Here is a 13667-nt window from a genome sequence, read left to right as displayed (position 1 = left end):
CTCAAACCCTCTTGCTACGAAGGCCAACATACCATTTGCCTTCTTAACCGCCTGCTGCACCTGCATGCTTACCTTCAGCGACTGGTGCACAAGAACACCCAGGTCTCTTTGCACTTCCCCTTCTCCCAATCTATTGCCATTCAAATAATAATCTGCCTTCCTGTTTTTGCCACCAAAGTGGATAACCTCACATTTATCCACATTATAGTGCATTTGCCATGTTTCTGCCCATTTGCCATGTTTCTGCCCATTTGCCATGTTTCTGCCCAATCACCCAACCTGTCCAAATCGTACTGGAGTTTCACGACATCCTCCTCGCAGCATACCCTCCCACCCAGCTTTGTGTTGTCTGCAAATTTGGAGATATTACATCCAATTCCCTCGTCCAGATCATTTCATTAATATATATTGTGAACAGCTGGGGTCCTAGGACCGATCCTTGTGGTACCCCACTAGTCACTGCCTGCCACTTGGAAAACGACCCGTTTATTCCAACTCTTTGCTTTTTATCCGCCAACCAGTTCTCTATCCAAGTCAATACCTTGCCCCCATCCCATGTGCCTTCATTTTGCACGCTAATCTCTTATGCGGGACCTTATCGAAAGCCTTCTGAAAGTCCAAATACACCACATCCACTGGTTCTCCCTTATCTATTTTACCAGTTACATCCTCAAAAAATTCCAGTAGATTAGTCAAGCACGATTTACCTTTTGTAAATCCATGTTGACTTTGTCCGATCCTGTCACTGTTTTCCAAGTGCTCTGCTATTACATCTTTTATAATGGACTCTAGCATTTTCCCCACTACCGATGTCCGGCTTACCGGTCTATAATTCCCCGCTTTTTCTCTACCACCTTTTTTGAATAGTGTGGTAACATTAGCTACCCTTCAATCCATGGGTACTGTTCCAGAGTCTATCGAGTTCTGGAAGATGACCAGTAATGCATCTACTATTTCTAGGGCCACTTCCTTAAGTACCCTAGGATGTAGATTATCAGGCCCTGGGGATTTATCGGCCTTCAGTCCCATCAATTTTCCAAACACCATTTCCCTTTAAATACTGATTTCTTTCAGTTCCTCCCTTTCATCAGACCCTATGTTCCCCGGCATCTCTGGGAGGGTATTTGTGTCCTCCTTTGTGAAGACAGAACCAAAGTATGTATTTAGTTGGTGTGCCATTTTTTGTTCCCCATTATAAATTCCCCTGATTCTGACTGCAAGGGACCTACGCTTGACTTCACCAATCTTTTTCTCTTCACATATCTATAAAAGCTTTTACAGTCAGTTTTTATGTTCCCTGCAAGCTTACTCTCGTATTCTATTTTCTCCTTCTTAATTAATCCCTTTGTCCTCCTTTGTTGAATCCTAAACTGCTCCCAATCCTCAGGATTATTGCTTTTTTCTGGCCAATTTATATGTCGTCTCCTTGGATCTTATGCTATCCCTAATTTCCCTTGTTAGCCACGGTTGAGTCACCTTTTTTGTTTTATTTTTATGCCAAACTGGGATGAACAAATTCTGTAGTTCATCCATTTGGTCTTTGAATGTTTGCCATTGCCTATCCACCATCAACCCTTTGAGTGACATTCCCCAATCAATCCTACCCAACTCACGCCTCAGACCATCGTAGTTTCCTTTATTTAAATTTAGGACCCTAGTCTCTGAGTCAACTACTTCATTCTCCATCTTAATGAAGAATTCGATCATATTATGATCGCTCCGAACCAAGGGGCCTCGTACAACAAGATTGCTAATTAACCCTTTCTCGTTACATAATACCCAGTCTAAGATGGCCTGATCTCTGGTTGGTTCCTCGACATATTGGTCCAGGAAACCATCCCGTAAACACTCCAGGAATTCCTCCTCCACAGTATTGTTACTAATTTGGTTAGCCCAATCTATATGTAGATTAAAGTCACCCATGATGACTGCTGTGCCCTTATTGCACGCTTCTTTAATTTCCCTTTTAATGCCATCCCCAACCTCCGCCTTACTGTTTGGAGGTCTATATACCACTCCCACTAACGTTTTCTGCCCCTTAGTATTTCTCAATTCTACCCATACAGATTCCACATCAGAGCTAATATCCTTCCTTACAATTGTGTTAATCCCTTCTTTAACCAGTAATGCTACCCCACCTCCCTTTCCTTTTTGCCTATCTTTCCTGAATATCGAATACCCCTGGATGTTGAGTTCCCAGCCTTGGCCATCCTTGAGCCACGTTTCCGTAATCCCAACCAAATCATATTCCTTTACCTCTATTTGCGCAGCCAATTCATCCACCTTATTACGAATGCTCCTCGTATTAAGACACAAAGCCTTCAGGCTTGTTTTTTTTAACGCTCTTAGACCTATTAGAATTATTATTTACTGTGGCCACGTTTGATTTAAACCGTTGATTTCTCTGACTTCTACTTTTGTTTTTCTCCTTCCTATCTTTTGCTTTTATCCTTGTTTCCCTTTCCTCTGTCTCCCTGCTCAGGTTCCCAACCTCCTGCCATTTTAGTTTAAACCCTCCCCCAGAGCACTAGCAAACACTCCCTCTAGGACATCAGTTCCAGCCCTGCCCAGGTGCAAACCGTCCGGTTTGAACTGGTCCCACCTCTCCCAGAACCGGTTCCAATGTCCCAGGAACTTGAATCCCTCCCCGTTGCACCATTCCTCTAGCCACGTATTCATCTGAAATATCCTTCTATTTCAAGTCTGACTAGCACGTGACACTGGTAGCAATCCTGAGATTACTACCTTTGAGGTCCTGTTTTTTAATTTACCTCCTAACTCCCTATATTCCCCTTTTAGGACCTCATCCCACTTTTTACATATATCGTTGGTGCCTATATGCACCACGACAACTTCCAAGATGTTCTGCAGCCGCTCTGAGACATCCTTGACCCTTGCACTAGGGAGGCAGCACACCATCCTGGAGTCTCGTTTGCGGCCGCAGAAACGCCTATCTATTCCCCTTACAATAGAATCCCCTATTATTATAGCTCTACCCCTCTTTTTCCTCCCGTCCTGTGCAGCAGAGCCACCCCTGGTGCCAGGAAGTTGGCTGCTGCTGCTTTCTTCTGGTAAGCCATCCCCCCCCCCCAACAGCACTCAAAGTGGTGTATCTGTTTGAGAGGGGGATGTCCACAGGGGATCCCTGCCTGCGCCTAGTACTCTGCCTGTTGGTCACCCATTCCCTTTCTGCCTGTTCAACCTGTACCTGCAGTGTGTCCAACTCCGTAAACGTGCTATTCATGACGTCCTTAGCATCGCGAACGCTCCAGTATGCATCCAATCGCAGTTCCAGTGCCGCAATGCGGTCTGTCAGTAGCTGCAGCTGGATGCACTTCCTGCACACGTAGTTGTCAGGGACACAAGAAGTGCCCCTGAGTTCCCACATATCGCAGGAGGATCATACCACGTGGCCGGGCTGTCCTGCCATGACTTACCCTTTAATTAATTGAATTTAAATTAACTCAATCAATCCCACTAATTACACTACAGTTAAATGGTTTACCAACAGTCCCCGCTACACCAGAGAGACCTTAGTAACTATAAATCACAGAGTTAAAGTTTAAAAAGAGAGAAATACTCACCAACCAATCACTTACCTGCATTCTGGTGACGTCACACTTTGATTACTTTTTACCTCTCCTGCTGCTGAATTGGTCGGGCCTCGCTCACTGCCGCCGCGCTCCTCAATCCACTCCCAGGTCCGCCGCTGTGGTCGGGCCTCGCTCACTGCCGCCGCTTTTATCCTCCGCCGCGCTCCTCAATCCACTCCCAGGTCCGCCGCTGTGGTCGGGACTCGCTCACTGCCGCCGCTTTTATTCTCCGCCGCGCTCCTCAATCCACTCCCAGGTCCGCCGCTGTGGTCGGGCTTCGCTCACTGCCGCCGCTTTTATCCTCCACCACGCTCCTCAATCCACTCCCAGGTCCGCCGCTGTGGTCGGGCCTCGCTCACTGCCGCCGCTTTTATTCTCCGCCGTGCTCCTCAATCCACTCCCAGGTCCGCCGCTGTGGTCGGGCCTCGCTCACTGCCGCCGCTTTTATTCTCCGCCGCGCTCCTCAATCCACTCCCAGGTCCGCCACTGTGGTCGGGCCTCGCTCACTGCCGCCGCTTTTATCCTCCGCCGCGCTCCTCAATCCACTCCCAGGTCCGCCACTGTGGTCGGGCCTCGCTCACTGCCGCCGCTTTTATTCTCCGCCGCGCTCCTCAATCCACTCCCAGGTCCGCCGCTGTGGTCGGGCCTCGCTCGCTGCTGCCGCTTTTATCGTCCGCCGCGCTCCTCCTATCTGCCTGGATAGTCTGATCTGTTCCACTTTAACTGTGAGATGGGTATTGTCACAACTGTCTTCAAAGAGCAATCCAATTAATGCCTATTACTAAACAATGAACACAGCTAGCAGGTAAACTTTTACATCTCAGTACCTTCTGAAATGCCCTTTTGCATACCAGACCATAATGTGCACTCTGTTAGCTTGAAGAAGTATCTGTTGGCTTGTGCCAGCCGTGGTTCAGTTGGTAGTATCCTCACCTCTGAGTCAGAAGGTTATGGGTTCAGTTCAATTCAATTCAATTTTATTTACCATATGTACTAGTACAATGGAATGCTTACTCCAAGGGACTTGAGCACAAAAGTTTAGGCCGTCACAGTGCTGAGGGAGTGCTCCACTGTCAGAGGTGCCGTCTTTCGGATGAGACAATAAACCAAGGCCCCGTCTGCTCTCTCAGGTAGACGTAAAAGATCCTATGGCACTATTTCGAAGAGATGAGGGCCTAGAAATTCACTAGCCTTAGCGCCGCTTTTGAGGCGCTAGAGGGACTAGCGCCAGAGTTATGGCCAGTTGAAAAATTCCCTGGGGCCCTAAAGCGGCGTTGCACCGGTAGCGCTGCGCCGGCACCGATGACGTCATTGGTGTGCGCAGCGTCCCGGTTGCCATGCTGACGGGCCCCAGCGCCGAAATTCAGTTGCGGCCGCCTCGCCCGTGGCAGCCGCAACTAAGACTCTGGCAACAGAGTCCAACATGTGTTTGCGCCGGCGCATTAAAGGCCCCGCGGCGGCCGGCCGCTTTCCCGCCGGCCGCCTGCCCGCAGCTCCCTCCCCGGACTTACCCCCCCCCCCCCCCCCCCCCGGAACAGATGCAAGCCCGGCACTTGTCCGAGGTGCCGGGCTAATTTTTAAACAGATTTGCGCGGGCCGCGGCCGGGTGCAGGCAGCTCCTCCTTAACGGAAGGAGGAGGCCTGCACTTCCCCAGCCTGCCGCAGCACCGGAATTGCGGCGCTAAACGGCAGTTAGCGCCCTTTTCCAGGCGCTAAGACCCTTCAGTAGCGCCGGCAGCCGTTTGGGCGCGGCGCTACTGAATTTTTGGCGCGCGCAGGGGGACTTAGCGCCGGCACTAACTTCCGGCGCTAAAGCCCTGGCTAAGCCAAAACCCAATTTCTAGGCCGAGGAGTTACCCCCGGTGTCCTGGCCAATATTTATCCCTCAGTTAACATGACAAAAACAGATTATCTGGTCATTATCACATTGCTGTTTGTGGGAGCTTGCTATGCGCAAATTGGCTGCCGCGTTTCCTACATTGCAACAGTGATGACACTTCAAAAGTACTTAATTGGCTGTAAAACACTTTGGGACGGCCAGTGGTCGTTGCTATATAAATGCGAGTCTTTTCTTTCTCCTTTTCCTCCTCCTTTTCCTCTTCTATAGATGAAAATTCATATTTTTTGTTACCTCTGAGGCTGTGAATACTAAATCATCATATGCCTTTGATATCCTTGCTTTGCCCTTCAAGATCATGCACCTCCAAACACGTAAAACAGTAATACAATATGTCTCATTATTGTCAGCTTTCTAGGCTGAACGTAAAAACAAGGTGTGTTTATAAGCTGAAATGTTTACTTACAAATGGCATTTTTGCAAAAAACTGATCATTTTCTGTTAATGTTGAAAGACCAAGTATGGAGAATGCAATATTTATAATTTTAATAAGGTGTGTATTTTAGTATCTGATATTTTATAGCCATTGAATTGTCATTGAAAGAACAAAGGCAACAGCAGACCACAGTCTCTAGTCTGTATCCAAGCACTTCAAGCCTTATAACCAGCAAACCTGAAGGACGGAAGGTGCGAGCCATCTATGACTTTGAAGCTGCAGAAGATAATGAGCTCACCTTTAAAGCTGGAGAGATCATTACTGTACTAGATGACAGGTACATTGAAATAAATCGACAATAAATAGGGAAGGAAAATGCAGTCTTGAATATATCTTAAAACTTGCAGTGACAAATTAAAATGCAGGAAAAAAAATAGATGCTTAGCAAATACAGAATAAATGTTGAAAGAACAATTTGCATTTTTTGGATGGAATATAACATGCAATAGAGTAATCATGTGAGATAGTTGCATTAATACTGAACTGCTGTAACCCTCCATTCGTCTACCTTCAATAGTGATCCAAATTGGTGGAAAGGTGAAACGTATCAAGGGATTGGATTGTTTCCGTCAAATTTTGTGACCGCAGACCTAACGGCAGAACCAGAGCTGTGTGAGTAATGATCATGTATTGAGTAAATCCAGTTGTAGCACTTGTATTTGAAAAGCAGTGAGATTTTAATTCGCCATGGCTAATAACATTGCAAACTTTCATATGTAAACAATTTGTTCAAGTTCAATTTTTAAGAGCTAAACTTGGAAAGTGGGCTTTCAATTTGTTAAACACAATTGGAAAACTAACAGTTGCTGTACGATTTTACTGTTTTGGCTGTTACTAAAGTAAGGTTTATTCTTCACAGTGAAAATTGAGAAGAAAACTGTACAGTTTAGTGATGAGGTGAAAATTGAGACACTGGAGCCAGAACCTGAACCAGTTTATGTTGATGAAGTAAGTACGTGCTATGCTTTACAATGCTGTAGATGATAGCAATACACAACAAATTATATTTATATAGCGCCTTTAATATAGTAAAACGTCCCAAGGCATTTCACAGGATCGTTATCAAACAAAACTTGACACTGAACCACATAAGGAGATATTATGGCAGATGAAAGGTAGGTTTTAAGGAGCATCTTAAAGGAGGAAAGCGAGGCAGAGAGGTTTAGGGAGGGAATTCCAGAGCTTAGGGCCTGAGCAGCTGAGGGCGCGGCCGCCAATAGTGGAGCGATTAAAATCAGGGATGCGCAAGAGGCCAGAATTGGAGGAACGCAAATATCTTGGAGGGTTGCAGGGTTGGAAGAGGTCAGAGATTGTTCAATTGGGAAAATCAACAAAGGTTCTAAAATTGCTAGCCTACTATTCAGAAAAATGAATGTCATGCTTTCAGCAGAGGTCAAAACATGATTTACTTCTTCGATAGCAATTTCTCTCCACGGATGTTGCCTGGCCTGCTGAGTTTTTCCAGCATTTTCTGTTGTTATTTCGGATTTCCAGCATCTGCATGATTTACTTCTTACTGTGTTGAACCAAGATTGGAGTAACTATTACTCCCATGGAACTTGAACTTTAGATTTTGCGCTGTGATTTCGCACTTTGGCTGCCGCTCCGGACCTGAGCCATTCAATATTTTTCCACTTTTTCTCCCTCTTTTCCTTTTCTCTCTCTCCCTCCCTGACTGCTCTCTTCTGTCGTCCTGCCTCCTTTCACCTCTCCTCTCTCGGATTCCCAATCCTTCATTACTCTTTGACCTTCCTACTCTCCTGCTGCCGGCCCAGGCTTGACTCCCTCTTAGCTAAGCCTACAGCTTCCCTCTGTGCCACTCTTGGCATCCTACGAAGGGCCCATCGAGGCACTCATCGCTGCCTCCTTACATGCAGCAACCCCAACTGTCCCATCCTACTCTCTCGACTACCTTCCTGCCCAGCGCGCCCACAGGGGGCTAATCTTGCCAATGTCCTCCCCGTCCAACTCGCCCACCCCCAGTGCTGACCCTGTGGACGCTGGCAGTGGGTCAGCCATCACCGACTCTGCATATATTCCTCCAGAATGTCCGTTCACTTGCAAACAAGGCCCTTGCCATCCATGGGCTTATCATGGATGATTGCATCGAAATCATGGCCCGGATGGAAACTTGGTTGAGGGGTGATGACACCTTACCCTTAAATGAAGCCTCCCCGCCTGGCTATACCTTCCACCACTTACCCCGCTCAGACCGCCATGGTGGCAGTGTGGCTCTCATCACCTAATCACACCTTGGTCTGTCCCCCTACATCTCCGGCACTTTCTCCTCCTGTGAGCATCTCACCTTATTCCACCCCTCTCATCTCATTTAAAATTCTCATTCTCTACCGCCCACCCAAGTACCATAAAAATGTTATTACTGAGATACCTTCACTGCTTTCCCCCCTCAGCATCTACACTGAACGACTTCTCATCCTCTGTGTTTTCAATCTTCATCTCAATTCATCATGCTCTCTGAGTTTACTAGCCTCCTATCCTCCCTTAATCTCTCCCTCCATGTAAACTCCCCAACCCATATTCACGGCCACTCCCTCGACCTTGCTATCTCTCGTGGCCTCGCTACTCCCATCGTGTCAATCGCAGATAAGCCATCTCTTGACCACTTCCTTGTATCCCTCTCCACCCACATACCCCCAACACTACTTAGTTTTTCCAGGGAGGGACACAGAACTTTCTCCCAACTCTCTTACAACTGCACTTATGAAATCCCAACTGTCCAGCCTTTGGCCCTCCATTCACCACGACATTTCTGCAGCTACCAATCTGCTCAACCACACCCTCGCCACCACCTTTAATGCCCTAGTCCCTATTAAAACAATTAGGCCTAGAAATTCATTATAGCCACTTTTGGGGCGGTAAAGTCGGGCGGCCGCTAAAGTTTGCGCCCGGCGCAAATTCGAGGCCACTTCTCCGATATTCATTAGCTTCGCCCTAAGAGTTTGCTCGAGCACTAAAACTGGCGCTGCACGCCTCTCTTTAGGTGCTAAGCCGGAGGTGCTGAGCGAGAGCGCCGAGGCCGGGCGCAGCGCAGGTGCGGCCATTTCTTGATTGACAGCAGACACCCTGGCGCCGGCCAGCTCTTAAGGGGGAAGGGTCGACTTGGTCTGCTGCCACGCCCTGGATAGTGGAGCCCTGCAGCTAGGCCTGAACACTGCTGCTGGACCCAAATAGCGCCTGAAACCATGGAGAAGGCCCGTGAACGAGCGCCGCGCTTCTCAGAGCTTGATCTGAGGGTGCTGGTTGGTGCTGTGGAGAAGAGACGCCATATTTTGTTTCCGGACAATGGCAGGAAGCCGCCGGCCCGCGTCTACCGGAGAGCCTGGAGGCATGTCGCCACCAAGGTGTCATCCAACAGCGAGGTCCCCAGGAGCGGTGTCCAATGCCGCAAAAAGCTGAATGACCTCGCCAGGATTGTCAGGGTGAGTACCCTTTCCAGTGTCCTCCTCATCCTTGCATGTGCACCTCACATTATGGGCAAAGGGACCTGAAAGCCCTAATGGCCAGCCCTCATGCAGCAGCTATGGGACACTCATGAACATCAATTGCACATTGTGCACTTAACACACTGGCCAGGCTATTCAACCATGGGAGGCAGTGCACACAAGATCAGGGCTACACACTGTACTTAGAGGCCGTCCTTTCTCTTGCAGGCCAAGCTGGCCAATAATAAGAGGAGCCGGAATGCGACCGGGGGAGGCGGACCCCAGATCCAGCCGCTCACCGAGCTGCAACATCGCGTGGAGCGCATCATGGGTGCCCGGGTGATTGGCCCTGTTGCATCTGGAGATGCCGACCCTGTTCTGGGCACCAATGGTAAGGACATCACCTTTTGGACCTCTCTCGTCCCACTTGCGCATCAGATCTACATCCTTTGCCACTGTCCGACCAATGCGCTGAATGCCACCACTCATGCATCCCTCGCTGACGCCCTCTCCTCACTCTAAAGCTACTCTTGTGCCTTCCTGCTTTCAGATGGTGAGGAGGAGGTCCCTGAAGTTGCCAGTGACAGCCCCTCAGAAGAGGAGGAGGAGGAGGAGGAGCAAGAGGAAGGTGGCCCATCAGGGGAACCCTCAGCCGCGGCAACCCATGCCAATGTAGGGGACACGTCTTCCCTGGAGGGGAGCGTGGGGGAAGTGTCGGAGGGGAGGGTAGCTCCTGGGACCAGCGGCCTGCAGAAACGCGGGAGGGGGGGTGGAAGCTCAGCGGCCTTCTCCCCAGAGGGGGGAAGGGTCGGAGGGGAGTCCAATTGCTGGGCCCAGCGGCGTCCAGCAACGCAGGAAGGGTCGGCCAGCTCGGCGGCCTTCTCCCCAGAGGGAGAGTCCGGCCTCCAGTCCGGAGACGGCCAACGCCGAGGAGATGCGCTGCCTCGAGGACTTGTCCGCGGACTCGGAGCGCCGGCACACGGAGCTCATGCACGGTTGCCTGAGGCCATCGAGTCCCTGTCTCGGAGTGTGACCGAGTTCGGGGCCTCACAGGCCACCAGTCGGGCGGAATTCGGGGCAGCTCAGACAGCGAGTGGCCAGGTGATCAGTGGTGCCGTGCAGTCACTGGGTGCTCTGATGCGGTCACTGAACAGGTCAACACAGGCACTCACTGCTGCCACACTCGCTGTGTCAGCCAGGCATCGCCAGGGCACCCGGCGCGCTGCAGCAGCACAGCGGTCTGTCCCTCGGCAGATTGGTGCGCATGCTGCAGTGCTGGCCTGGCCGAGTGCCAGTGTCTCAGGCGACCAGCGAGCGCCTGCCATCCGCCAGCTTGCCCCCATTCCTCCAGCCGCCACTGCCACTCCCCCAGTGGAGCTGCCAGGAGCTGCTGCAGCGACTGATGCTGGCCAGCCACAGCTGCAGCATTCACCAGCCGGCCCCCCGACGGCCAGACCTCGTCTAGGCCGACCCCCAAGGGCATCTGCCGTCACGACATGTGCCCCTCAGGAGCCTGCCCCCAGCCTTGCAGCAGCCAATGGCCTCACTTTGAGGAGGAGCAGCAGGGCGTGCAGGGGCCGCCAAAGTTTGCGGAAGGCATCGCCCTCGCGGGCCACTAAGTAGAGGGTGTGTCCAAATGTTGTGTTTTCTGGAATGTGTGTTTTGTGAAGGCCAAGGATGAAGGCCATTTTTGTTTACATCTTTTGTTAATGCTCCCCAGGTTGTGGGAGTGAGTCATGTGTGTGAGTGTTTTTTGGGGGTTTCGCCTGTTTTTGGTTTTCATGTGGGAAGGGCCCTGAGTTTGTACAATAAAGCATTTTATTTATTCACATTGTCCATGTTTGATCTTTGAAGTGTTTGTTGCCTTAACCGGCTGACGGCTTGCGGAGCGGCTGCAATCATGTTGTTTCATTGGCACAAGCCATTCCCTGACAGGGGGCCTAGAAGTGACGGTCAATAAGCCGCCGACGGGCGGCCCTTGGACCTTCTGCCTCCCTCCTGGGCTGGTACTCCTGCTCCTCCTCCTGAGGTGGTGGTCCAACGTGAGGTGGCAGTGCCCGAGTCCTGCGGATAGCCAGGTTGTGCAGCATGCAGCAAACGACGACGAATTGGGAGACTCGCTCCTGCGAATACCGGAGGGCTCCCCGGAGCGATCCAGACAGCGGAACCGTTGCTTGAGGACGCCGATTGTTTGTTCTATGATGTTCCTAGTCGCTTGATGGCTCTCGTATGCCTCTTCAGCAGGGGTCGTGGGCCAGGTACACAAAGGATAGCCTTTGTCCTCGATAAGCCATCCTCTTGGGTGAGGCTGTGCCTGGAACATGTCAGCCACAGTTGTCTGTCGCAGGATAAAGGCATCATGGCTGCTGCCTGGAAAGCGGGCATTGACAGCTAGGATGCGCTGCCTGTGGTCACACACCAGCTGTACGTTGAGGGAATGGTAGCCCTTCCGGTTGCGGTAATCCTCGGCATGCTCCAGAGGTGCCCGCAAAGCCACATGCGTGCAGTCAATGGCGCCCTGCACCATGGGGAAGCCCGCTATTCTTGCAAATCCCACTGCACGCTGCTGCTGCTTCTCCAGGGTCATGGGGAAGGAGATGAATTGATGTCTCCTTCTGAAAAGGGCATTGGTCACCTGGCGGATGCAGCAATGCACGGCGAACTGGGAGATGTTAGCGATGTCCCCAGCAGCGGATTGGAAGGAGCCGGTGGCATAGAAGTTGAGAGCCACCGTCACCTTCACTGCCACCGACAGAGACGTCCTGCGCATCAGCTGTGGACGCAGATCTCTGTGCAGCAGCTGGCAGATGTCTGCAACCACCTCCCTTCTGAATCGCAGCCTCCTAACACACTGCGCGGCAGACATGGTCAGATAGGAGGACTGCTGGCGGTATACCCTGGGTGGGTAAGGCCTCACTTGGCGACGCCTGTTGCCCCCTCTGCGTCTAGCCAGGGCTGCCACTCTCTCACGGCGTCTGTAAGCCCTTCCGGCATAAGGCTGAAACTCAGCGTTGGCACCCAATGCAGCCCCCATTATATGCTGGCAAACACTGAGATCTCAATGAAGGCAAAGATAATTGCTAAGCTCTGGCCTGAGCCAAAAATACCTGTCCTAGTGTTGGGCCAAAGCAGTAAGCTCTCCTCCTTGGTCTCTCTCCAAAAAACTGTTGCACAAGAGTGAATGCTGCAAAATGGCTGGCCTTTATAGTGCAGGGTAAGTGCCCTTTAATTTGCGCTCCCCGCGGCCCGCCTCGGCTGTGTACCGTTCCACTTCACAGTCGTTAGGGCCGCCCGGTGCACAATGGGGCGGCGCGAGTGAAGTTCCGGTTCCGGGCGCACAAAGGGCGTTGCACGACGAAATGACGTCATGATCTGCGCGCGCAGCAGGGCGCGCGCTAAGACTTTGCGCCGGCGCTAAATGTTTACTGAAGTTGGGGCGAGGCGCAGATCGCGCTGCGCCCGGGCGCTAAGCGCCTAGCGCTCGAGATCTACTCCTCCTAAGGCGCTAACGGCTGGCGCGCCCAACTGAATTTCTAGGCCTTACTCTCTCACCCTGGCCATCCCCCCCAGGTACGGCCCTCATCTTCGCTCCCTTAAGTTCAAGGGACGCAGACTTGAACGGATATGGTGAACAACTGGTTTAGCCATTCACCGCCAGATCTGGCTGGACCACATAAAGCATTATCGGGCCCTGCTCTCGTCTGCCAAAATTGCTCACTATTCCAGAATCATTCTGGAATGCAAAGATAAACCCCGGCTCCTATTCGCCACTGCTAACCGTCTTCTTAAACCCCTCTCCCCTGTCTCCTCCACCCTCATCTCCGATAACAAGTGAGAGGAGCTCATGGACTTCTTTGTCTCTAAGATTGAGACCACCCGTTCAGCTGCCTCTGTCACTACCCTTCCTTCCCCTAGCCCACCAGGCCAAACTTCCTCGAAGGTTCCCCGCTGCCCTAGCCCTGAACTCACATCTTTCTCTAGTTTCTCACCGATCTCCCCTCATGACCTCTCTGCGCTCATCTTGTCCATCGACTCTCTTCCCACCAAACTGCTGACCACCCAACTTCCTTTTCTGGCTCCCATGTTAGCTGATATTGTTGACGGTTCTCTCTGCTCAGGTACTGTCCCCCTCTCCCTCAAATCTGCTGTCATCCCCCCTCTCAAAAAAAAAAAAAAAAAAAAAACAACCCTTGACCCCTCCGTCCTTGCAAACGACAGCCCCATTTCCAACCTCCCCATCTCCAACCTTTTCCTCTCAAAAGTCCTTGAACGTGTTGTTGCCTCCCAAATCCGTGCAC

The 13667-nt window shown here is 51.1% G+C and overlaps 1 protein-coding gene across 5 annotated transcripts in view; it reads left to right on the top strand.

The window, feature by feature from the left end:
* The window catches only part of LOC147117132 (signal transducing adapter molecule 1-like), a 113696-nt gene that overhangs the window by 64506 nt on the left and 35523 nt on the right, over window positions 1-13667 (top strand). For 4 of the 5 annotated variants that reach the window (XM_085987858.1, XM_085987860.1, XM_085987856.1 and 1 more), the window contains 3 exons: window positions 6014-6203; window positions 6444-6538; window positions 6786-6874. In XM_085987858.1, coding sequence (XP_085843984.1) covers window positions 6014-6203; window positions 6444-6538; window positions 6786-6874 — 374 coding nt within the window. The remainder of the gene's footprint in view (window positions 1-6013; window positions 6204-6443; window positions 6539-6785; window positions 6875-13667) is intronic. The other variant, XM_085987857.1, reaches the window with a different exon arrangement.

The sequence above is a fragment of the Somniosus microcephalus genome, chromosome 5 (genome assembly GCF_052327205.1).
Source record: "Somniosus microcephalus isolate GS21.2 chromosome 5, FLI_Smic_1.0, whole genome shotgun sequence".
In the NCBI taxonomy this organism is placed as follows: domain Eukaryota; kingdom Metazoa; phylum Chordata; class Chondrichthyes; order Squaliformes; family Somniosidae; genus Somniosus; species Somniosus microcephalus.
This window is presented reverse-complemented; position numbering and strand designations above follow the sequence as displayed.